At 38.2% G+C, this 27,980-nt stretch overlaps 1 protein-coding gene across 1 annotated transcript in view; it reads left to right on the top strand.

Moving 5' to 3' along the window:
* LOC150107076 (nitric oxide synthase, inducible-like) overlaps positions 1-27,980 on the top strand; it is a 317,964-nt gene that overhangs the window by 146,956 nt on the left and 143,028 nt on the right. Inside the window, exon 9 of the mRNA XM_090391607.1 lies at positions 15,616-15,677. Coding sequence (XP_090247733.1) covers positions 15,616-15,677 — 62 coding nt within the window. The remainder of the gene's footprint in view (positions 1-15,615; positions 15,678-27,980) is intronic.

The following is a 27,980-nucleotide window of genomic DNA, read 5'->3' as shown; positions in this document are numbered from 1 at the left end:
TTTAAAACACTGTGTGTGACAGATAGCACCATCTATGGGGAGCTTAGTGTACTAGTTTCAACTCTTTACCTGTCTCATTCAGTTGGAGTCACTTGTATAGTCACTTATTTGACTAACACATGGCAGCATGCTAAGCTAAGTAGCTGTTATGTTAAAAATCAGTACTCCACTGTGATAGTGTTTCAGCAAAGAAGGGCTTTCTCCAAGTTCCTTCCAACCAGAGGCGGCCTGTGAAGCTTTAAGTGGGGGTGCTGCCTATACAAAATCATTTTTTTTAAAATTATTTTGTATAGGCAGCACCCCCCACTTAAAGCTTCACGGGCCGCCACTGCTTCCAGCAGCGATTGGATGGTGTGTATGGGGAAGCTTCTCCATCATATTCCACTGTGAAGGATTGGCTAAACAGTTTCACCTACTAAGAGAGCATTGAAGATAATCCTCCTGATGTTTGGCCTGTAGTAGTGATGACTGAGGAAAAAGTCTCTCTTGTTGAGGAGGAATTGCTCAATGACAGATGGCTGAAGCTGAAAGAAATCTCAAAAACAGTTGTTATAGAAAGCCCCTGGCTGGGGCTTTCTATAACAACTGTCTTTCTCATCATTCATGAGAAGAGCTTCACAATAACAAAGGTTGAGTGCCCCGACTTCTCTCTTCAATTCAGAAGAAGCATTGTGTGACCTGTTCCTGCAAGTTTTTAGACCCCTGCCAAGGGAATCAGAGAGAAATACTGAAATCCATTGTCATTGGGGATGAAACCATTGCCCTTTATTATGATCCTCTTTCCAAAAGGGAATCCATAGAGTGGTGTAAACCAGGTGAAGTGCCACCGAGAAAAGCCAAGGTCACTCAGTCCACAGTGAAGCTCATGGCAACAATCTTTTGGTATTGCTGGGAAATATTCTCTTGATTGACTTCAAGGAAAGGAATATCACTGTGAATGGCAGAATATTATGCTTCACTCCTAAACAAACTGTGCAACACCATAAAGGAGAAGACATGAGGAATGCTGAGTCATGGTGTTCGCCTGCTTCACGACATTGCTCCAGTCCATATAGCTATTGTTGCGAAGGCTGCAGCGAAGGACTGTGGCTTTTAGGAGATTCAACACTCACCCTGCAGCCCAGATCTAGCATTCAGTGGGATAATATCCTACTTCTTCTTGAAACTGAAAAAAAAACCTTTGAGGAAGAAAATTTGCAAATGCCAATGAGGTGAAAAGTGCAGTTTTAGGCCATTTTGTAGACAAAAGTACAGACTATTTTTCAAGGGCATAGAAATGTTAATTCAAAGATGTGAAAAGTGTGTTGAAGTAAAGGGAAATTATTTTAAAAAGTGACACAGTTCTCTTTCTATCAGCTCCAAAAGTTAGGCCGGAAACTTATGGAACCATCCTTGTATATATCTATGTTCTATCATATCTCTCTTTTCTGTCCATGAATTAAACTTTGTAACCTACACACTAATCATATCCTTATACAAAGTTTTCCACAGACTTGTCACCAGCTTTATTACTTGTCTCTGGATCCTATCCACTACTTCCTGATCACGAAGGAACCCAAGTGACCAAATTTGTGCACAGTAGTCAAGATGCAACTAAATCATAGCCTTATGAAGAACCCAAATCATGGCTTTTACTTGTATGTTAATGATATTGGGATAATATCCTTCCTATCTTTATTTGTTAGTGTATTTCAATATCCAGGTAATCTTTTCAGCTCTTTTATCAACTTTTGCAATATTCTTTTTGAGCTCCAACTCTAAACTTCTTCTATTACCTCATATCCCTAACCTCATCAGTTTCTTGCAATCCTGTACCATCAATTAGATGTGCCGTATGTAATCTTTTAATGTTGAAATGTATATTCTCACATTTTCAACATTAAATTGATAACTATTATCCTTCGCCCACAATGCTAATTTATTTAAATCATCCCACACAATATCTACATCACCTTTATCAACTATTGTGCTATCTCCTCTTTTGCATATTTAGCAAACAGCTGAATATTTGCCCCTTAAATCATTCCCTGTATCATTAAATTAATATACAAATCTTATTAAAATTTTTGGCTGATGATAGCACACACTCCTTTCTATATTGTGTTACAAATTTCATACTGTTCAAACATTTCAGTCTTCAAGATTTTTCATGAACTGTTAACTAATCTCCTTGTCAATACATTACTGAACAGGGATGAGTGCTACCTTATCAACAACAGTGCTAACAATTATTATTATTCAGGGAGTCAAAAGACTCATCGTGCTGCCTAAGAAATGCAAAGTCTATCAAGACTCATCGAGGGAGGTCCCTCCCAGGAAACAAAAAGTCTATTATACCACTCCTTAAACTCGCTGACCATTCTCACTCTCACCACTATGTCAGGCAACACATTCCATGGTTCAATCACCCTTGATGAAGAAACCACTCCTCACCCTCTTTCTCACAGTTTCCTTTCATAACTTCCAGGAATTGCCCCCATGTCATGACTCCTTCCCGCTGTTCAATGAAGCGAGAGAACTCCCCAGTCCAGTAACCACCTCTCAACAGTTTAAAAGTCTCAATCATATCACTTTTCCTTCGTCTATCCACCAAACTCTGCGGTCCACATTCCCTCAGCCGATCCTCATAACCAAATTTGTACAGTCCTGAAACCATCTTTGTCATCCGTCTTTGTACCCTTTCCACGGTTACTTTATCCCCTTCAAATCCTGGAGACCAGATCTGAGAACAATAGTCTAAGAGTGGTCTGATCAGAGTCTTATACAACCAAATGATAACCCTTTTATCTCTGCAGATCAGTATCCTTCTCAGTATTGCAGCAATCCTCTGGGTTACCTTCACCACCTTTGTAATATTCTCCCTCAATTTCAGTTTTCTATCAAACATCACCCCCAGATCTCATCTCCCCTACTTCTTCCAGTACAACTCCTCCAATCAAGTATGCAGCATCCCATCGATGGTTCCCAAAGCTCAAGAGCTCACATTTTGCTGCATTAAACTGAAACCCCCATTCATTTGCCCATCTATCTAGCTTATTCAAATCCTTTTGCGGGTCTACCACATCTACACTATTACTAATAACCCTTCCCAGTTTTGCATCATCAGCAACAACTGAATATCTCCCGGCAATCCACTGACAATGTCATTGATATAAAGATTAAACAATATAGGTCCCAGTACTGAGCCCTGTGGAACCCCACTTGTAACCGTCTGCCTCTTTGATATTGCCCCATCATACACAACTCTCTGATACCTATCGGACAGCCAATCCTGAATCCAGTTGACCAATCTGACATCTAGACCCATGTGCTGCAACTTGAATATCAGCTTATCATGTGGCACCCTGTCAAATGCCTTTGCTAAGTCTGGGAAAATGGCAGTATATGCCTTTCCCTCATCTAATGCTCTTGTAACTTTATTGTAAAAGGCTAGCATATTGCTAAAACAAGAGCGCCCTTCACAAATCCATGTTGACTCTCAGAGATAACATTACCCTCATCTGCCCAATGCTGTATACAGTCCCTCACTACTTTCTCCAAGATCTTACCAACTACTGATGACACACAAACTGGCCTATAATTAGATGCCAGTCTGCTACCGCCCTTATGCAATGGCACGATCTTACCTTCCTTCCATTCCATGGGACACCTTTCCCGCAACCAGACTTTCATTGAAAAGCCAGGTCAAAAGCACTGTCAGTTCCTTAGCACATTCTCTCAAAACTTGTAGTGAAATATCATCCAGTCTCACAACTTTACTGACATCCAGAGTACTCAGTATTTGGAACACACTCTCCTCCTTACCTAAATGTTAAAATATTTAAACTGTGCTGCTTCCAGTGCCTAAAACGTACAAAGAGCAGGACAGGTAGGTGATGATCACTCCATTGGTGAGGAGAGTAGAGTGCAGCATGAGGAAAAATTAGCCAAAAAAAAAAGACAAATTGTGGAGCATTCTTTTGATATGCAGCAAGTAGAAGAAAGAATGAATATGATAATATAATTTTAAGGAATCACAGTGGTAGATATGTAACTGCTACAGAACAACAGTTGTGTGTCTCCCATTTCCCTGGCTTTATCTAATTACTTTATGGAACATCAACCAACATATTCTGGATGTTTTTTCACCTAAATCATCAATTTGGTGTAGATATGTTGATGGAATATTTTGCTGTATGGAACTCTTTATTGAATTTCTCGAAAAAATCAATTCAATAAACCCAAGAATCCAATTTACCCTAGAAGTAGAAGATAACAGCCGTCTTCCTTTTTGGATGTTCTCATTCTTCGTTAACCAAATGATAGTGTACAGTTCTTAGTATATAGAAAACTAACTCATACTGGTAAATTATTATTATTATAATTATTAACATCCGACCTCCATGCAGTCAGAGATTCATCGTTGGCGGTACGTACTATTACACACAGTGCTCATCCAACTGTGCCTTAAAATGATTCGTTGTGTCTACGTTCACAACACATTCAGGGAACATATTCCACTTACCAACCACTTTCCATGCAAAGAGCCTGCTTCTCACTCTGCTCACACCCCCTTTATACAGTTTGCAATGATGGCAATGATGTCCCTCTCACATACTATGAAAAATCTCTTCCATGTCAACTTGATAAGATCCCTGACTAGCTTATATGTCTCAATCAATCTGCCCACCTCTTATGCCTACTCATGAGACTTTGCAGTTTACATTCTCTTAATCTGTCCTTGTGCTCCAAATTCCAAAGACTACTGACAACCTTTGTGAATCTTCTCTGGACCATCTCCAACATATCCTTATCACCATGAAAACCCAGCAACTAGACTTGTGACAATAATCCATATGAGACGTGATCAAAGCCTTATACAATGGCATCATAACTGCTTTATGTCTGCATGTCAGAGTCCTTTGCATCATTCCCATTATCTGATGTGATGTCTTCACAACTTGTGGAATGTAGCCATTGAATTTCAGATCCTTGTCCACCACCACTCCCAGAACTCTTATTACCTCTACATTCTTTAAAATTTCCTCATCAAGTGTATACTTTGCATCCCATTGTTGCTTACCAAATTTCAAAACCTTACACTTTGCGAGATCGAACTGAAAGTTCCACTTACCTGCCCTTTCATGTCAAGTCCTCCTGCAAGGCCATAACATCTGATTGACTCATCATTGCTCTCCCCAATTTTGCCTCATCTGCAAACAGCTGCATATCACTAATAAAACCTATTCCAATACCATCATCATCAAATTCCTGCCATGTACCCTTAAGGGGTGTACAGGATATGATAGTACTACATGAAAAAAATTACATCATTACTAACTTCCTATCTACAATTTTCCTCCAAATCAGTCTATTACTTGTCAAGACTCCAACATTATCAGATCTTATATTTCTATCATCTAAGGCACTTTGTACTGTATCAATCCACCTATATCTTGGTCTTCCTCTGGGTCGTTTTGCTGCCAACCTGGCAGAGAACACTTGTTTTGCTAATCTTTCTTCGCCCATTCTGTTTAAGTGACCATACCACCTGAGATTACCTCTGCTAACACATTCCTGGATGTTCACAATGTCAAGTTCTTTCCTAATATCCTCATTTTTAATATAATCTTACTCAGGACTCTCATATCTGCAGTCTCTAGTCTTTGGTCAAGTGTTTTACTTCGGACCCAGCTCTCAGATCCATAAGTTAAAACTGGTTTGAACACTGTCTTGTATACAGCTAATTTAGTGTTCTTACTCATTTCTCTCTTATTCCATATGAATTTATTCAGTTGACTTCCCTACCATACCAGCTTTGCTGATTCTGTTGTCTATTTCTATATTTAATTTACCATCTTCAGTAAAAATCGTGCCTAAGTAGCTGAAATGTTTCACTTGTTCTACAGGTTCCCCATTCACAATACAGTTGACATTTTCAATGATTCTGCCTATTTTCATTGTCTTTGTCTTTTTATTGCTGACTTTCAACCATATCTATTACAACAGCTACTCAATTTAGTCAGAGAATCCTGCAGACTTGTAGCGGATTTATTTAGAAGTATAACATCATCCGCATAAAGCAAAGAGTTGACATTAACATCTCCAATTTTGATATCATATTTAATACCACTTTCCTTCATAATGTGATCCATATAGATAATGAATAATAGAGGGGATAATGTACATCCTTGTCTCACACCAGATTTAACATTAAACCATCTTCCTGTACATCCTTCAATTCTAACTGCTGACTTACAACTCAAATAAAGACTAAGTATTGCTTGATATAATGCCCCATTGACACTATATAACTGTAGCGTATTGAATAGCTTCTCTCTTGGCACCTTGTCATATGCCTTTTCCAAATCGACAAAACTTAAATACAGATCTCTGTTATATTCCCATGCTTTCTCGGCTTACCATTATTATACAAATTGAACAATGATGGTTCCAAAACTGACCCCCCCCTGTGGTACACCACTTGTGACCTAATTCGTACAGGATACTACACCCCATATGCAACTTTCTGATACTTATCTGACATCCTGTCCAACTCAGATCCAACTCAGAAGTCTGTTATCCAATCCGATCTGTTTCAGTTTATTTATTACTTTGTCATGTGGGAGCCTATCAAAAGCTTATGTGATGTCTTCCAGATTACCGTTATGCAAAATCCAAGCACACCACTGTATATGCATTTCCCCTTTACAAGATATTCGTTACCTTGTTGTAAGTTAGTAAACATGATCTCCCTTTAACAAACTCATGCTGATTAGCACAAAGAATACTGCTGTTTTCAACTCAGTTCTATATCTTACTTCTCACCAGTCTCTCTAGTACCTTCACAACAGAGGACAAAAGGCCTTTGGAATACATTCACATGTTGATATGTTGATGCTGTTAGTATTTCTTTCAGTTCCCAAGCAGCATTTATTTCCTTACCACTCAACTTCCATGCTATAGCTCCACGCTGTCTCTTAAGCTTGTCATAATCAACAGTCTTATAATTTTGCATATATCCTTTCCTCACAGAAGTCCTCATATGGCTAGCCACAACTCAGGTGATCACTTCATGATCACTCTCACCAACTGGAGGAAAGTGTGACACTCCACTCACAATTACATTCTCTAATAATATGATCAGATCTAAAACTTTTGATCCTCGCATGTCCTTCTTTACATGCTGCCTGAGATAATTATCTCCAAAGAACTCGAGAAATTAATTTTCCTTATTCCCAAATGCTATTTCTTCATTCCAATCTCTACTGCCATAATTAAAATCGCACATAATTACTTCCTGTGTTCACTAATCCAAGTTGTTTAAACATTTCTTCATCACCACCCTCAATATTCTCTGGCCTATAGCAACATCCAGCTAATTATGTTTTCCTCTTTCATGTCTACCTTATGTACACTTAATTCACTTGCTGTCATCATCAGCACTCTCCCTCCCTTTTTACCCTTTCTATCTTCATGAAAAACATTATATCTTTCCATTTCTATTCCTGTTATATCATCTTCATTCAACCTATGTTTCACTTATTCCAACTTTTTTTGGGCAAATAAACTTGACCTCTGGAACCATTTCATCCCCTTTATTTCTTATACGTCTTACATTTGTAAACTAACATAGCAGTGCATTTTTTTTCTATAACCAGTCCTAATCATGCCACAAAATGTTGCGATTTCCCCACCACATCTGTTCCTTGCCTAATCACCTTTATCACAACTTGCCTCATATATATGTGCTCACTCTCAACATTCTCACCCACATTGCAATATACTCCATCTGCATACGCGCGCGCGCGCACACACACACACACATTTATTGGTACTTTCAACATAAAAAAGCATAACATTAATTAAATTAATCAGAGGTACATAGGATATTACATGTTCAGAGTTTTTTTCACTTAGTTATACTATAAATTAAAGATGATAAGAAATTATATTCTTGGTTTAATCCTTTCTCCAAGTGTAAGCAAACAAAGTTTGTGTGTGTAGTTACATCACGACTGGACAACTCGTATAATGAGTTCACATCACTGGCCTCAGTATCCCATAATGCATATACATATCCTTATGGGAATGTATAATGCTATGCATTTTTCATTTGATTATACTATAATTAAAGATGTTACTTCACATGCAAACTTTGCTTACACTTGGATAAAGGATTAAACCAAGAATACAATTTCTTGGCATCTTTAATTTTTAAGATATTACAGAATCTGAATGCAAATGCAGCCATGGGATTGAATGGAATATTGGCTCCGGTTTTATGAGAACTGTGCAGGAGAAATGGCAATGCTTTTGACTAGTCTGTTTAATTAAATTCTCTGCACTATAAAAGTCTCAAGAGAGTGAAAGGGAGACAAAATAATTCTTTTGCTTATAGGAGAATCCATGTCTGTGGAAGCAAATTATAAACCAATCAGTATTTCAGGAGTGATGGTAAAAGTACTTGAAAAGTTGGTCAAAAAAAGAATTCAGGAATGGATGGATAAGAATAGGTCAGCATCCTTCTCAGTATTGCAGCAATCCTCTGAGTTACCTTCACCAACTTTGCAATATGTTACCTGAATTTCAGGTTTCTATCAATCATCAATCTCAGATCTCTTGTCTCATCTACTTCCTCCAGAATAACTCCTTCACTATAATATGCAGCATCCTATCAATGTGTCCCAAACCTCAAGACCTTGCATTTTGCTGCATTAAACTGTTATCCCCATTGATTTGCCTATCCATCTAGTTTATTCAGATCCTCTTGCAGGGCTACCACATCTGTACTATTACTAATAACCCTTCCCAGTGTTGTGTTGGAAAAAGGGCTGACTCACTATCCCTAAGCCAAATTGTTTCTGACCCAGCACAGAGACAATGAAAACACCTAAGGATAAGGACATGCTTATACTTCCAAGAACAGGGCTAAGGATGTACTGTATATATATTCACTCAAAGGCATATCAACTCGACTGAGATTATTAACATTAAATAAGCTAAGGAAATTTGTGTTTAGAACTAATATTGTCCTTGTAAAATAAGCAAAGGAAAACTGTGTTTCAGGACCAAAATTGTTGTTTTTTAAATGTGCTTAAGAGATCCATGTTTTAGAACCTTGTTAAAACAGTTCAGAGTTAAGGTGACCAATCGGCCGTGGCAAAGTATATGACGTAGTCAACGAGAGAGAGGGCACTCTCATGGGTGATATAAGGCACGGCATGAGACTGAAAAGCTCTCTTGTTTTCTGTTCCTGTGTTCCTGTCCAAGCCTGGATAGCTGAGGAAGCTTGTTGCCGGTGCCCAGCAACAATCTCCCAGTTGCTGTTGTAACCGTGTCGAATAAAGCTACCTAAGGAATGAAGTCAGAATTTCAGTAAGGAGCCATTGGTGAACCACGCCAATGAAAAGCCAGCGAAGGGTAACCTTCGAAGAAAGCATAAGTAAGTCGCAGAGGCCATAGAAACACTTGGCTAGGGAATACGGAAGTCCAGCCATATCGGAAGTGAAAGTGTGGGGGAAGTCAAGGAAACCCCATATAGAAGGACAAGATGGTAATGTACACCCCTGTCATATATATTCTAGAATTGTAAACCAAAATAAAGAAAAGGAGCCAAGGCTTTGAGGAGCTCCATACATTATCTTACCCATAGTGCCTGAATGACTGTTTGGACTAATTGTCTGTGTCAAGTAAGCCGATGCCATTCCAAGCTTGTGCCGAGGAGGGAACCTAACTTTTGAACTGTTTGTCAGGAAGAAGCTATTTGCTGTAGTGTTAGATGTTAGCCTGATCTTCACTTAAAATGTGGGGCATAGAGACTTTGTAGAATTGAAATTTGTTTTCCATGTTAGAATATAAGTTAGAAAGAGTTTGATATGCCATGTAAAAAGTTTATATCTAATTGTGCCTAGAAAGTGAGCTTTATATCTAATTGTGCTTAGAAAGTAACCCTGTATGGATAAGTCAAGTCTGAGCTTAATCATAAGACTGAGAAATATCATTGAATTACTTAGGCATAAAGATTGAAATTTTGGATATCTTAATCTAAAGAAGGGGGGGGGGGGAGTTTAGACTCTCAATTTAGTTCAAAGAAGGTAACTTAGCATTGATAATTTTACTTAAAGTGTATCTTGAATGACTATACAAAAGTGTTTCCATACTAGTGTTTTAATAAATGTATTCTTTTATATCAAAGTTCTTGAGTTCTGTTCTCTGAGACTGAGTTACCACTTATAAAAACTTTCGGACCTGTGTGAGTAAGGGAGGGGAAACAATTCATGTAAGAAAGAGAGGAGGGAACCACGACTGCACATCACGTGATCCCTATGTTGATCAATATTAACTATTTGAATATCAGAAATTAGTTGCCGGCGCAGTTGTTCTTAAAATAAATTTGTCGGCAAAAGAAATAACATAAAAAAAGCGGGCACAAAGACATAACAATGGCGCAGCCGACAGGATTTGAACCTGTCCGGGGAGACCCCCAAAGGATCTTTGTGTCTGCTTTTCTTATGTTATTTCTTTTACTTTGTATCTTATCGTTCCTTAAATTCTATGCTTTATTTAACTCTCATACGTATCGGAGATTTCGTTGCCGACAAATTTATTTTAAGAACGACTGCGCCAGCCGGCAAATAATTTCTGATATTCAAATAGTTAACATTGATCAACATAGAGATCACGTGATGTGCAGTCGTGGTTCCCTCCTCTCTTTCTTACATGAATTGTTTCCCCTCCCTTACTCACACAGGTCTGAAAGTTTTTATAAGTGGTAACTCAGTCTCAAAGGAACAGAACTCAAGAACTTTGATATAAAAGAATACATTTATTAAAACACTAGTATGGATACACTTTTGTCCATATTTTGTCCAGACAATTAGCCCAAACAGTCATTAAGGCACTATGGGTAAGATAATGTATTGAGCTCCTCAAAGCCTTGGCTCCTTTTCTTTATTTTGATTTACAATTCTAGAATATATATGAAAGGGTTGTACATTACCATCTTGTCCTTCTTTGTGGGGTTTCCTTGACTTCCCCCATGCTTTCACTTCCAATATGGCTGGACTTCCGTATTCCCTAGCCAAGTGTTTCTATGGCCTCTGCGACTTACTTATGCTTTCTTTGAAGGTTACCCTTCGCTGGCTTTTCATTGGCGTGGTTCACCAATGGCTCCTTTCTGAAATTCTGACTTCATTCCTTAGGCAGCTTTATTCGACACGGTTACAACAGCAACTGGGAGATTGTTGCTGGGCACCAGCGACAAGCTTCTTCAGCTATCCAGGCTTGGACAGGAACAGAAAACAAGAGAGCTTTTGAGTCTCGCGCTGCGCCTTATATCACCCATGCGAGCACCCTTTCTCGTTGACTACGTCATATATTTTGCCACAGCCGATTGGTCACCTTAACTCTGAACTGTTTTAACAAGGTTCTAAAACATGGATCTCTTAAGCACATTTAAAAAACAACAATTTTGGTCCTGAAACACAGTTTTCCTTTGCTTATTTTACAAGGACAATATTAGTTCTAAACACAAATTTCCTTAGCTTATTTAATGTTAATAATCTCAGTCGAATTGATATACCCTTGAGTGAATATATATACAGTCCTCCCTTAGCCCTGTTCTTGGAAGTATAAGCATGTCCTTATCCTTAGGTTTTCATTGTCTCTGTGTTGGGTCGGAAACAAATTGGCTTACGGATAGTGAGTCAGCCCTTTTTCCGACACAACACCAGCTTCGCATCATCTGCAAACAACTGAATATCCTTCTGCAATCCACTGACATTGTCATTGATATAAGGGTTAAACAATACAGGTCCCAGTACTGAGCCCTTGTCCCACCATACATAACTCTCTGATACCTATCATACTGCTAATCCTGCTATTTCACTAACCTAACATCTATGCCCATGTGGTGCAACTTAAATATCAGCTTATCATGTGGCACCCTATCAAATGCTTTTGCAAAATCCAAACAAATGGCAGAATATGCCTTTCCCTCATTTCACTTTATTATAAATGGCAATCATATTACTAAAACAATTGTAACCCTTAACAAATCCATGCTGACTCACTCACAGAAAACATTATCCTCGTCTGCCTTATGCTGTATACAGTCCCTCGCTAATTTCTCCAAGATCTTAGCAACTACTGATGAAATACAAAATGGTCTATAGTTTGACTACCTGTCTTCTACCACTCTTATGCAATGGTACTATCATACCTTTCTTCCGCTCCTCGGGAACCTTTCCCAGACTTTCATTGAAAAGCCAGGCTGACACAGAGTTCTTTGTTCTTCAGCACATTCTCTCAAAACCTGTGATGGAATACCATCCAGTTCCATTGCTTTAATGACATCCGTAGTATTCAATATTTGAAACACACTTTCTTCTTGCACCTCTAAACCTCGAACCTGCCCTATCCCTCTGGTATTAAAACTTACTTCTCCAGGATGAAATACTCCAATAAAGTGTTCATTGAACAACTCCACTATTTCCTCTGCATCAGTCATTCTACTCCCATTTTTATCCCACAACGTCATTCTTCCATAATCATTTCTCTTCCTTTTGACCACATAGCTAAAACATTTTGTATGATTTTCTTTGGATCTTAGGGTCAGTCTCTTCTCATATTCCAGTTTCACTTTCCTTACCATACTAGTCACTCTTCTGGACTGAGTCTTATAATTCTTCATGCATCTGCTTTCCATCACTCTCCTTATATCTCTTCCATAACCTCTTTTTTACATGCAGTTCCAGTTTGATATTGTTTGTTATCCACATTACACCAAATTATGTTCTTCGTCACTGGTAGCATTGAGCTTGCTATTGCGGCTAATAAATATTCCTTCACATGTTCCCAATTGCTGATGATATCTTGCCCTTCTAGTTCTGCTCTCCATTGAACTGCCCCAATTTGATATCTAAGACTATTATAATCAGCTGCATTATAATTCTACACACACTTTCCTTTCTCTTTTATACTTCTGCATGTCTATTCATCTTCCAAGTCAAAATCACATTGGTCACTCTCTCTCCAATTAGAGGCAGAGAGATGCTATCTCTCTGTCCCTATTTGTCCCTACTTGAGGGACAGCTGTCATGAGACATGTGTTCTTCAAGAATTCCAGAAATTCCATTCCCTTATTACTACATGCAGTTTTCTCTTCCCAATTTATACTTCTATAGTTAAAATATTCCATAACAATCATTCTTCTTGCACTTGGCAAGCTGAACTACCTGAACGTCTCCTGCTCTTCATCCTCTATGCTTCCTGGCTTGTAGCAATACCCCACTAAATATCCTGTACTGCCCACCATATGCTTACAAAACCATATACCTCATGCCATATGCTTTCAGAACGATTAGTGCCATTGCCCTCCTAATCATCAAGTCTGAGAGAACATTAGTTATCACTTATCATAAGCAGTACCCCGCCACTGCATTTTCCCTTGTTATCCCGTCAAAAAATGCTATACTCTGATACTTCTATTCCTGTCAATATATCATCTTTTGTCAACCACATCTCAGAGATCCCAATAATCTTTGGTCAGGCTAATGCTCTCAGTGCCATCAATTTTTCTCTTTTATGCCAGATACGCCTGGCATTAGTATAAAGATTCAAGGCATTGTCACTATTTCTATATGTATCATTATCCCCTCCAGACTCCACTAAGTTCAGCATTACCCGATGTATTCCACCTTCTCCCAAGCACCTATTCCTGCAAAATGCCACCCCTGCTACTATCTACTCTAATAATTCTAGTTTTCCTTCATTGACACACTGACTTGCTCAGAGAACAGCATTCTCTCCAGATGCCTACGTCCTGCCTCATTCAAATGTTAGCTGTCTCTCACATGCATTTCTTTGCTGTTCTCAACATATTCTGGCTATTATACTATTCATTATTGATGTTCTTCTCTGCATTATCATACCTGGTCAACACACACTATCTTCCCTCTCTCAGTTCTTCCGTGCAACCTCAAGCATAAATCTCAGATCTCTTGTCACCCAATTCACACTGCCACTCAAGTCATTCATGCCCACTATCACAATGATCTCACCCACCCTTTTACCCTGCTTAATTGCCATAGTCGCACTATCTTTCATCCAGGCAAAGACTCCTCTTGCACACTATGGATCATCAAGTCTCCATCCATCACACCTCTTACCACTCTGCTTCTTCCATGCTCACATACATCCCTCACTGTCTTCTCTGACACTTTCTTTCTTTGTTCCCCTACTTACCTGTTGTTTTGTCATCTATCCATCCCTGGTTCCAGACTCTCTCACATTTTTCTCATTCCCTCTCTCACTGGCTTTCATATTCTCTCCTCTTTTATCAATCTCATAACTCTCTCGCTCCTACTCTGATTTGCTTTTCATTCATTGTTTCCAGTCACCTAGTCTCATCTCACTCTTCTCAACTCATTCCTGAGACATTCCACTTCTTCTTTCACTGCTTCTATCTCTCTCTCTCTGCAAGGTATTACCTACTCTTACTCACCATTCATCCTCTCAATTAACACCATATTTCTAAACTTCACCACGCTTCAAACTTACCACTCCTTACTTTTATTTTTTCATCCACGTTCTGCTTGTTATCCCCACCCTCGATCACACTGCTCATCTTTCTCAGTCGGCATTCTGCCATTTCTGATGTAACACTGCCAAGGTCCATTATACTAATGTCTAAATCATGAAGTTCTTCCCATTTTCTGCATATATGCACTCCCCAATCTCTCTCTCACCTACCCCATATCTAATTTTCGGAATGCATACATGCTGCAAGCACTGCATACCACAAAATCCCATAGTATATTATGCAAAATGTAGTCCTTAAATGGGAGGGACATGGTAATAACCTATTGAGAAACTGAACTGTGGCTGCTACCATTATTCAAACACTGCACAAGAACTAAAGCACTAAGAACTTCTACAAACTATACTGAAATACTACATTTTAAGTACAAATTCCTTCCCTGATCATTCACTCCCCAATTTCTCACCTGCCAGACATCTAACTGTTGGGACATGATGATAAGCCATTGGCAAACTGAGCTGCAGCTGCTGCCATTATTCAAACACTGCACAAGAGCTAAAGCACTAAGAACTTCTAAAAAATATACTGAAATATTATTTTATAAGTACAAATTCCCCAACTGCAAATTACTGCAGACTATACATTGTATCTAGTTTAGATTCCCCATAATTTAAAGTAAAACATTTTCTAATAAAAATAACAAAAACTTTATTTTATTTTATTTTATTTTTGCTGCTACCCTTTAACACAACTGACTCTGACCCACCCTCTGGTGGTAGTCACTTTGCTACTATATTGTCATGTTTTTTTTAATGCATAATGACCAGTGAGAAGAATGTAACTTGACTGAAAACAGAGGTCTCCAGACAGACTTTTTCATATATCCATAAACAAATACATTTTTAAATATATTTAATCAGTGACTGAAAGAGCACTATGAACATCCAGGCACATGTTATTTATGATTGATAAGTCAGTTATAATTCTATATATTTGTTTACAAAAATGATCCATATGAAGAATTTATTTCGTTTTTCATTACTAAACAGTAACAGTACATTAGCTAAATATGAAACTTCTGTATTATTTTATAGGATTTTTGGAAAGAACTGAATAAAATGAGGCTAAGGAATGCCATGTCACTGAGCCATATAAGGTAAGAAATAATTTATGGTTTTAAATGCTGTAAAACTCCAAATCAGAGGCACAGCTTGGGGGGGGGGGGGCCTCTGTCCCGGGCAGCACTTTGACTTTTTGAACTTTTGCAGTTAATTCTAAAATGCAATCTCAAGAACTAATTTCCAAATATTGTAATACTATATTTGGAAAGTAGTATTACAAACTGTGAATTTTCCTCACAATTGCTGTAAGTTTTGCTACTTGTGAGAGGAGTTTTTTGAAATAAAATTGATTAAGAATTATCTACATTACTATGAAATAGATGTCGCCAATGTCATCAATGATTTTGCTAACAGAAAAGCAAGAAAAATAACATTCTAGAATGTTGAAATTAAAGTTTTACTTCAAAAATAGTGTTTTAATTTATATCCCTATACATCGTTTTGACTTTTTGAAGTATTTTTGGTGTGTATTGAGAGGGGTGGCAAAATCAGGGACCTCCGGGCTGCAAAAGCTCTAGCTACACCACTGCTCCAATTAATTATATAACAGATAATGAGTGGTTCATTTTTATAAGTTTCTGCAAGATCAGTACATTATTGTTAAATATAAGCTTATTTTTGATTTATAGCAAAAGTGTTGTTTTATTATTTTTCTATGTACAGACACTTTTGTTTTGTTTTCTATAAATGACATAAACATGTATCATCATCATCATCAGACTTCTGTCAGAGTGGATATCATGTTGTGCTGTCAGAGTGGATATCATTCTGTGTCTTAACCTCATTCTCTGTTTTCTCACCATGCTCTCTGGCAACATTTTTGAACTCACTTGCTCTTTTTCAAAGCAGAAAACATGCTCCTTACTCACTTATTTACACTTTTGTAAAACTTCCTAGAAAGACTTCTTGCTTCTCTTCTTCCATTCTCATATGACTGAGTGGTGGAGAGCAATATTAAAAAATTCCAAAGTAAGGATATTATATTCCAACCCTTCTACCCTGTCAAGTATAAGGACTTGAGTTTTAGGGAATAAAGAAGCATCATCATCACTTTCTTATTATTACAGGATAATGTGATTTCAGAATTTATATTTTATTATTATTATTATTATTATTATTATTCAGGCCTCCATGGAGTCAAAAGACTCATTGTGGGAGGTCCTTCCTAAGAGCATAAAGTCTGTCAAGACTCATCGAGGGTAGGTTCCCCCCTAAGAAACACAAAGTTTATCATACCACTCCTTAAACTCATTGACCGTTCTCGCCCTCACCATTCTATCAGGCAATGCATTCCACGGCTTAACCACCCTCCATGCAAAGAAACCACTCCTCACCCTCTCGCTCACAGTTTCCTTTCATAACTTCCAGGGATGGCCTATTGTCATCACTCCTTCCCACTGTTCAACCAAGTGAAAGAACTCCCCAGTGTCAACCCTGTAACCACCTCTCAACAGTTTAAAAGTCTCAATCATATCACCTCTCCTTCTTCTATCCACCAAACTCTGCAGTCCACATTCTCTCAGCCGATCCTCATAACTATCCTTGTACAGTCCTGAAACCATCTTTGTCATCCGTCTTTGTATCCTTTCCACAGTTAATTTATCCCCTTCAAATCATGGGGACCAAATCTGAGAACAATAGTCCAAGTGTGGTCTGATCAGGATCTTATACAACGGAATGATAACCCTCTTATCTCTGCAGGTCAGTGTCCTTCTTATAATAGCAGCAATCCTCTGTGTTACCTTCACCACCTTTGCAGTATGTCCCCTAAACTTCAGGTTTCTCTCAATCATCAACCCAGATCTCTTGCCTCCCCTACTTCCTCCAGTATAACTCCTCCCATAGAGTATGCAGCATCCCATTGATGTTTCCCAAACCTCAAGACCTTACATTTTGCTGCATTAAACTGAAACCCCCATTCATTTGCCCATCTATCTAGCTTATTTAAATCCTCTTGCAGGGCTACCACATCTGCACTATTACTAATAATCCTTCCCAGCTTCGCATCATCTGCAAACAACTGAACATCCCCCTGCAATCCACTGGCTATGTCATTGATATAAAGGTTAAACAATATAGGTCCTAGTACTGAGCCCTGTGGGACACCACTTGTAACCCTCTGCCTCCTGGAAACTGCTCCACCATACACAACTCTCTGATACCTATCAAACAGCCAATCCTGAATCCAGTTGACCAATCTGACATCCAAACCCATGTGCTGCAACTTAAATATCAGATTATTATGTCGCACCCTGTCAAATGCCTTCGCCAAGTCTAAGAAAATTGCAGTATATGCCTTTCCCTCATCTAATGTTCTTGTAACTTTATTATAAAAGGCTAGCATATTGCTAAAACAAGAGCGTCATTTCACAAATCCATGTTGACTCTCCAGATAACATTACCCTCATCTGCCCAGTGCTGTATACGGTCCCTCACTACTTTCTCCAAGATCTTAACAACTACTGATGAACAGACTGGTCTATAATTAGGCACTTCCAGTCTGTTATCACCCTTATGCAATGGCAATATCTTACCTTCCTTCTATTCCCTGGGTACCTTTGCCAAAGCCAGACTTTCATTGAAAAGCCACGTTAAAGGCATTGTCAGTTCCCTAGCACATTCTCTCAAAACCCATGGTGAAATACCATCCCGTCCCAAAGCTTTATTGACATCCAGAGTTCTCGGTATCTGAAACACACTCTCCTCCTGTTCCTCTAAACCTTGAACCTGCCCTATCCCTCTAGCATTAAAACTGACTCCTCCAGGATGAAATACTCCAATAAAATGGTCATTGAACAATTCCACTATGTCCTTTGCATCAGTCACTCTCTTCCCATTTTTATCCCACAATATCATTCTTCCACAGTCATTTCTTCTCCTACTGGCCACATAGCTAAAGAATTCCCTAGGATTTTCTATGGATCTTAGGGCCAATCTCCTCTCATATTCCAGTTTCGCTTTCCTTACCACACTAGTCATTCTTCTGGCCTGTGTTTTATATTCTTCACACATCCTCTCTTCACCTGTCTCCTTATATCTCTTCCATAGCCTCCTTTTCACATGCAATTCCTGTTTAATATTGTTTGTCATCCACTTTACTCCAAATTGTGTCCTCTTCTTCACTCGTGGTATACAACTGACCATTGCTGCTAACAAATATTCTTTCACAATTTCCCACGCACTAACGATATCCAGGCCTTCCAATTCCTCTCTCCATGAAACTTTCCGAAGTTGATGTCTAAAACTATTATAATCACCTGCCTTATAATTCCACATAAGTTCCCGTCTCTTTGATACTCCTGCATGTCTATTCATTTTTCAAGTCAAAACCATATGGTCACTCTCTCCAACTGGTGGGAGAGATGTCATCTCAGTTATTATCAACTCTTCTGATGCTATAACCAAATCTGAAACTCTTGAACCTCTTGTTCCGTCTGTTACATGTTGTCTAAGACATTTGTCCATCAAGAATTCTAGAAATTTTATTCCACTATTGCTACATGCATATTCCTCTCTCCAATTTATATTACTGTAGTTAAAATCTCCCATAACAATCATTCTTCTTGCACTTGCCAAACTTAGCTGTCTAAACATCTCCTGGTCCCCATCCTCCATGCTCCTGGGTCTGTAGCAACACCCCACTAAATATCCTGTCTTGTCTACCTCTACCTCACACCATATGCTCTCAAAATCATTTGTCTCACTTCCTTCCAAAGCCTCCACTCTTAGAGGACATAGGTCATCACTTATCATAAGCAGTACCCCACCACCACGCTTTCCCCTCCTATCCTGATGAAAAATGCTATACCCAGCGACTTCTATTCCTGTTATTATATCCCCTTCTGTCAACCATGTCTCAGTGATCCCAATAATTTTTGGCCAGGCTGATGCTATCTGCGCCACCAATTCCTCTCTCTTATTCCGGATACTCCTGGAATTAGTATAAAGCATATAAATGCCATTGTTTCTATACCAGCATTATCCCTTCTAGACTCAACTGGGCTCAGTGTTACCTGACATCGTCTCCCTTCTCCCAAGTATCCATTCCCATAAGAGGCCACCCCTGCTATCATCCTCCCTGGGACACACTGACTCGTTCAGAACAGCAATCTCTCCAGATGCCTACGTCCTTCCTCATTCAAATATAAACGGTCTCTCGCATACAATTCCTCTCTTTCCTCAAACGCACTCCAAGCATCCACATATACCAGTCCTCTCTTGTCACACATTCTTGCAATTATGCCATTCAATATCACTGCTCTTCTGCTGAGCTCATCATTATCATACCTAGGCAACACACACACACACTATTTTTCCTCTCTCTGTCTTCTTCTGTACAGTCTCAAGCAAAAACCTCATATGTCTCGCTGCCCGACTTACATTACCACTCAAGTCATTCGTTCCTACTATCACAATCATCTCATCCATCCTTTCACCTCTCTTAATTGCCATAGCCACCCTTTCTATTGTTCCTCCTGGCAAACACTCCTCACGCATCCTATCTTAAACACCATGGATCATTGGGTCGCCATACATTATACCTCTTACCATTCCCTCTCTCCTCTTCTTTCATTCCCATAGGTCTCTCTCATTCCCTCTCCTCTACTGCTATTCTCTCTTCTAGCATTCTCATACATCTCTCTCATTCCCTCTCTCCTACCGTTTCCATTCTCTCCTCGTCTAGCACTTCCATATCTCTCTCTCATTCCGTCTCTCCTACTGTTTCCATCCTCTCGTCTGCTAGCATTCCCATACCTCTCTCTCATCCCCTCTCTTCTACTGTTTCCATTCTCTCCTCTTCTAGCACCCCCATACCTCTCACTCATACTCCCTAAATTCTCTCTCTCTCCTACTCTGATTCTCCTTGCATTTATCTCTTTCATTCTCCTAATCTTATCTCATACTTCTGCTCTCATTCACAAGATAATCCACCTCCTCTTTCAATTCATCTATCTCCCTCTGCAGGTCAGTCACTCTTAATCTAAATTGACTCTCCCAAACAAAACCATCTCCTAAACTTTCACAGTCACTCACACCTTCCACACTATCAACTGTTATTTTCTCATTCATATATATCTTTTTTTCATTCTCTCCTATCACACTACTTGTCTTCCTACAGTCATTCCCCGTTCCTGGAGCAACAAAATCTGATATCGATATTTCTAATGCACTTATTTCCTCCAACTGCCTGCATTTTGCACATATACGCTCTCCGCTCTCTTTCACAAGCCTCATATCTAATTCCCGAGATGCATACATGCCGCAAGTTCTGCATGCCACAAAGTCCCTTATGATATTGCTAATAATTGAGTTCTTAAATGGTGGAGGACTTGGCGATACGCCACTTGCGACTGCTGCTGATTCCGTCATCATTCCTTACTGCCGAGTAGCGTAATCGTTAGTTATTCAATTTATAAATTCTGTTAAATAAATAGAAAAAAAAGTACAAACAATTACAAGCAAAACAAAACATTTAAGTACACTAAATAAAATGAAATATAACTAAATACAGTAATGAAAACTTAGCTTCGTTTTGTCTTCTACCATTATGCATTCAATTCCAAAGGAAACCAAAATATATTATATCGTGACAGCAACTAACTTCCAAAAAACAACCACTGAAGTACACTCGTATTCAGAGAAACAATTTAGCACTGAAAAACGGGGAAAAAACGGACTGTTCACCAATTAAAAATCTCTTTCTTCTATACAGCTCAAATTCACCCAATATTTTACATTGGATTTTATCACTTTTGCAATGTGGATTCTGAATTTCATTTCTAACCAACTCTGGCCATACATTTTTTAATTTGGACCCTAATTTGCTTTTCCAAGATCTTAAGCTGTAATTTTCTGTATGTTTTGCTGGCTCTTGCAGCAGGATTATATTACTCTTTTCATTCTCTTTTGATCTTGACCTGCATGAAGTCACCAGACTCATTGTGAGAGGTCAACACTAGTGAACACAAATTTTATCATACCACTCCTTAAAATCATCCACAGTCTGCACGTTCACCATCCTCGTTCACCTGACAATGCATCCCATGTGCCTACCAATCTTCATACAAAAAAACTTGCTTCTTACCCTTTTATTCACTACCTCCTTTTGCAACTTCTTTTTCATTCATTCTACCATATGAAAGATCTCTTCAGTTAATACAATAATAACCCTTCAAATCTTCCTCATAATCAACACTGTACAGTCCTGACATCATTTTTGTTATCCATTTTTTCACTCTCCCCAAGGTTACTTCATCTCCTTAAAATCCCAGTTCCAAAACTGATTAGAAATCCAGATGCAGCCTGATCAAAACTGTATACAATGGGACCAGTGCACTTTTATCTCTCGTAGTCCTCCTCAATATTGCTGCAATATTCTCTGAAATGTCTTTACAATCTTTGCAATATGTCCCTGAAACTTTGAATCTCTGTTCACAATTATCCCAATATCCCTTGCTTCCTCCAGTATAACTCCATTAAATGAGTACGAATCATCCTTTCTGTGGATCCCAAATTTTGAAACCTTACCTTTAGTTACATTAAACTGACATCCATGCCTTTGCCTGATCATCTAGCTTATTCAAAATCCTCTTGAAGAGCTAAAATCACTGTTACTAATAACCCTCCCAATCTTCACATCATGTGGAAACAGATGAACATCTCCCTGCAGTTCTGTGACAATGTTATTTGCATATCATTGACTAGAGCCTGTGTGGCTCAGTGGATATGGCGTTTGCACACCACAGCACTTGACTTGCTTTCAAATCTAGTCGGCGAGTAGAGGAAATTTTTCAGCAAAGGTTGGTCAGTTGGTAGAGCCTCTGCTACTAATGGCTTGCGAAAAGTTAGGCAAGTTTGAGCACGGTTAGTAGTTGGAAGGGATCAATCTTTCAATGCTGTTAGCACTCTCCCTTGATGAGTCTTTAGACTCCCTGGAGGTGTCACATAATAATATTGCTAATATCAACATTTCATTGGCAATTTTATTTTTGTTGCGATGGGTGATTTGAGCTATGGTAGGGAAAAGCGTTTTTTAAACGGTGTATAATGTGAATTCCCTTGTGAATTCTGCTGCATTTTTTTCTCAGTAACACAAGTGTTCTTTAGTGGTTCTGCTTTTGGAATTTCGTTGGTATATATTGTGTTATTTTGGGTTACCGAGAAGGCGAGGTCACAGTCAGCAGATTATTTGAGGTGAAAGAGAAGATATGTTTCCGCTATCTAGTATAGTTGAATATAGCGTTATATATATATATATATATATATATATATATATATATATATATATTTAGTGTTTATTTATATATATATATATATGTATATGTGATACAGTGTTCATATATACTTTTAGCGATTAGTTTAGTAGTTACTAGGCAGTAAGGAATGATGGCAGATGCAGCTGCTATCAAAAATGGCATATCACCAAGTCCTCTGCCATTTAAGAACTCTATTATATGTAACATAATAAAGGACTTTGTTGGATACAGTGTTTGCGGCATCTATGCTTCCCGGGAATTGGATATGTGGCAGGTGAGAGAAGGGGTGGGGTGCATATATGCGCAAAATGCAGACAATGGGAGGAAATCAATGAATTGGATATTTCGATAACTGACCTAGTTGCTTCAGGACGGGAAATGAATGTCCTGGAGCAAGTAGTGTGATAGGAGAGAATGACGAGTGAAGTGTGAATGAGAAAATAACAGTTGGGAGTGTGGAAGGCTTGAATGACTGTGAAGTTTATGGACATGGTTTTGATTGGGTAAATAAATGAACTCAAGTAAGAGTGACTAACTTGCAGAGAGGGATAGATGAGCCGAAAGAAGAGGTGGAATGTCTTGTGAACGAGATGAGAAGTATGAAAGATGAGATTAGGAGAATGGAAGAGATGTTTGCAAGGCAAATCAGAGTAGGAGTGAGAGAAAGTTTTGGGAATGATAGAAGAGGAGAGAATAGAAGCAGTAGGAGAGAGGGAATGAGAGAGAGGTTTGGGAATGACTGAAGAGGAGAGTATAGAAGCAGTAGGAGAGAAGGAATGAGAGAGAGAGAGAGAGAGGTTTGGGAATGATTGAAATACTGAGTACTCTGGATGTCAGTAAAGTGGTGGGACTGGATTGTATTTCACCACAAGTTTTGAGAGAATGTGCTAAAGAACTGACAGTTCTTTCGACCTGGCTTTTCAATGAAAGTCTGGCTATGGGAAAAGTGCCCAGGGAATGGAAGGAAGGTAAGATAGTGCCATTCCTTAAGGGTGGTAGCAGACTGGAAGTGTCTAATTATTGGCCAGTTTGTGTGTCATCAGTAGTCATTAAGATCTTGGAGAAATTAGTCAGAAACTGTATACAACATTAGGCAGATGAGGGTATTGTTATCTGTGAGAGAAAGTTTTGGGAATGATTGAAGAGGAGAGTATAGCAGCGGTTAGAGAGAGGGAATGAGAGAGAGGTTTGGGAATGATGGAGGAGGAGAATATAAAAAGAGCAGAAGAGAGGGAATGAGAAGAATACAAGAGAGCACTGGAACCAGGGATAGAGTGATGTGTCAGGAAGGCAGGTGAGTAGGGGAACACGGAGAGAAAGTGTTGGAGGAGAGAGAGTGAAGGATGCATGGGAGCAATCGAGGAACAGGGTGGTATAGTTCACCCACCGATTAAAGGTCCCTCGACACTTCTGTGCATGTCAGAAAAAGGAGAATCCATTCCGATAATAGGGTAATCAATCTGTTTTCTGGGATGAGTTTGTTTATTATTACATGTTGGAAAATTTAGCTTTTCTTTTACGAACATTGCTGTTTTTAAAGTGTAACTATTTTGCTTGTATAACAGTTGGAAAAATGTACGTAGAGTATTAATAAAATTAAAAAAGGTATAGCATAAAACAAAAATTTAACTAAGTTTATTTTTAAGAAAGTTTTCTATAAAATAAAAATAATCATACAGAAAAACAAAAATTTTTTCATATGAACTTAGATATTCTAAACTTACAGTTGAGTGAACTGAGACACGTTAATGTCCTAAACCAATTAATTTTGGATTTGGAGATGACCAAATCCAAAAAGTTTTGGATTTGGTCATAGTATCAGAAGAGTTAATAATAACTGAGATGACATCTCTCCCACCATTTGGAGAGAGTGACCATATGGTTTTGACTTGGAAGATGAATAGACATGCAGGAGTATCAGAGACGGGAAGGTATGTGAAATTGTAAGGTAGGTGATTATAATAGTCTTAGACATCAACTTGAAGAAGTTTCATGGAGGGAGGAATCGGAAGGCTGGGATATCATTAGTGCTTGGAAAATTGTGAAGGAATATTTGTTAGCAACAATAGTAAGCTGTATTCCACACGTAAAGAAGAGGACATAATTTGGTATATAGTGGATTACAAACAATGTTAAGAAGGAACTGCGTGTGACAGAGAGGCTATGGAAGTAATATAAGGAGACAGCGGAAGAGCAGATGCATGAAGAATATAAGACACAGACCAGGAGAGTGACTAGTATGGTAAGGATGGCAAAACTGGAATATGAGAAGCAGTGGCGGCCGGTGAAAATTTTAAGTAGGGGTGCTGCATATACAAAAAAAAAACAAATTTATTAATAAATAAATTTACATATTAAAAATTGCTTTATTAAAAATATTTCATCCTCACCACGAACAAACACCAATAATAAAAGTTATGTGTCAATAGCAATGACAAGTGCAAACGAATATCGGCATTAGATCGCAGTGCATTTGTTTCATGTAATGATAATTGAAAAAATATAATTCTTTTCATATTTTCAACAGTGACGCTCGTCATAATTCAGCCTTGTATCCATAATTAAATAAATGATTATATGATATTTTATATAATCATTATATAAAATAATGATTTTATAATAATTATTTTATTATTATAAAATTATAAAAAAAATCTTATTTTATTTTTAACAAAATAAAATAAAATTTACAAAAAAAGTTCACGACGAACACCCGCCAATAATAAGCGTTTCGTATCTCAGAAATAACGAGCGCAGGCATAAGATACACTGCCCAAGTGGCAGTGTATCTAATGATGCAACGTACAACAGCAAGGCAAACAAATATCGGCGTTAGATTGCAGTGCATTTGTTTCGTGTAACGATAATTGAAAAAATAGTATTCTTTTCATATTTTCAACAGTGACACTCATCATAATTCAACCTTGTATCTATGATAAATAAATAATTATATGTTATTTTAACAAAATAAAATAAGATTTACAGAAAATAGTTCACCACGCGCCAATAAACTTTTCATATTTCACAGAAATAAGGCATGGGGGGGAGAAGTCCGACCCTTGAAGCTCTTGACCAAATTTCTTATGGTCCGATTTCAAGGTGACTAATGTGGCAATGGTACCCCTTTTCTAATGAAGAGTCATAAAAAGTTATCAACCAATGCTACTGCATCTGGGGCAGCCGACACATCTGGGGCTGCAGTCCGGGCTCCTGATGATAAATATGCTACGAGGACTCATGTTAACATTTTGCAACTCAATATCAACGGTACTCAGAGAAAAATGGATGAACTTAAATACATGCTTTACAAAAACAATATCCATATAGCTTGTCTACAAGAAACAAAACTAAATAAAAATCTGAACTTCAACATCAAAGGATACAAAGTTCTTAGGAAGGATAGAGAGGAAAGAGCTGGTGGCAGGCTTGCTATCCTTTTGAAGACCCCAAAAATCAAATTCAAAGAAATCGCTCTAAATCAATATTTAAATAATAATAGTTCCACGGAAGCTCAAGCTGTTGAAATACATCTACCGAACCATTCTATTTCAATCACAAACATCTACCATCCTGATAACATAAATATTGATACAGACGTCATTGAAAAGCTAAGCGAATCTCTAACTGATGCAACCGTTATACTTGGTGACCTAAATGCAAAAAGCTCAACGTGGGCTCCCCCAATTTAGACCATAAAGGTCAACAATTGGAAGACCTCTTTACAGATTTGGAACTCACAACAATTAACAATGGACAGAGCACCTATCTCTCTAAAACTACGGGAACTGAATCTGCTATTGACATCACAGCTATTAATTATAGTATTGCATCAAGTGCACAATGGAAAATTTTGGGAAATGCCATCAATGACCACAGACATAATAACAACACTAAACTTCAAAATTGATCAAGAACAGCAAATCAAAAGGACATGGAACTTCAGAAAAGCCGACTGACAAGGTTTACTCAAACCTTGGAGAGAGCCTCTGTCAAGATGAACCTGTCTCTGGAAACCTCGATAGAAAATTACAAATCCTTACTTCACACATCTGTAAAGCTGCCAAAGCAACAATACCAAGAGGCAAGTGGAAAAATACCTGGATACCATACTGGAAAGATCACAATATTGATTCAATGATTACAGAAAGAGACAATATCAATGAACAATTCAGAATTAATAAAACTGATGAATACAGAAAGAAATTAATGGACATAACACACAAAATAGAGCAGGAAATTTGGAAGTGCAAACAAGAGAAATGGGCATAGTTTTGCAGTAACCTGGATCCAAGAAAAGACAGCCAACACTGGAACATTATTAGAATCCTAGACAACAATATCAAAAAAGAGAACCAACAGAAAACAAACTTCATCATAATTGCTGGGAAACAAGCTATTACAGATCAAGAAATTGCAAACACACTGGCAAAAACCTATTCAAACAACTCCAAACTTCAATATAACAGAGAGGACAAGACCCTCAATAAACTCACAAGTAAAATACTAAAACAAGCAGGAACATACCAATATAATGACATATTCTCAGAAGAATTTACACTAAGTGAACTAAATTCATCAATTGAGAAAACTGCACCTAATAAATCTCCTGGTAATGATCTTATCTTTGGTCATAAGATCAAACACTTTGGCAAAATTTCCAAAGAACAACTTCTTGACATTCTCAATACCTCTTAGCAAACAGGCAAACTTCTAAAAGAATGGAAAAATCAATTATTGTACCCATCCTGAAACCTGACAGAAATGCTGCAGAATGTCAAAGTTATAGACCTATCGCATTAACTAGCATACTTTGTAAAATTACTGAAAGAATCATACACTCCAGGCTTATGCACTGGCTGACAAAAAATAAGAAAATCAACTACTACCAAACTGCCTATAGAACTTGTCATTCGACAACAGATCAATTATTCCACTTCTGCCAAACAATAATAGACTCATTTCAGGAAAAACCAACAAAAAAGACAACTGCCATATTCCTTGATATGACTGCTGCTTTCAATCGTGTTTGGATCAAAAAATTAATACAAACAGTACATGATATTGGAATTAGAGGAAACTCTT

The sequence above is a fragment of the Typopeltis vanoorti genome, chromosome 4 (assembly GCF_054136105.1).
Source record: "Typopeltis vanoorti isolate ZY-2024b chromosome 4, IOZ_Tvanoo_1.0, whole genome shotgun sequence".
Taxonomy (NCBI): Eukaryota; Metazoa; Arthropoda; class Arachnida; order Uropygi; family Thelyphonidae; genus Typopeltis; species Typopeltis vanoorti.
The sequence above is the reverse complement of the archived record's forward strand: the minus strand, read 5'-3'. Positions and strand labels throughout refer to the sequence as shown.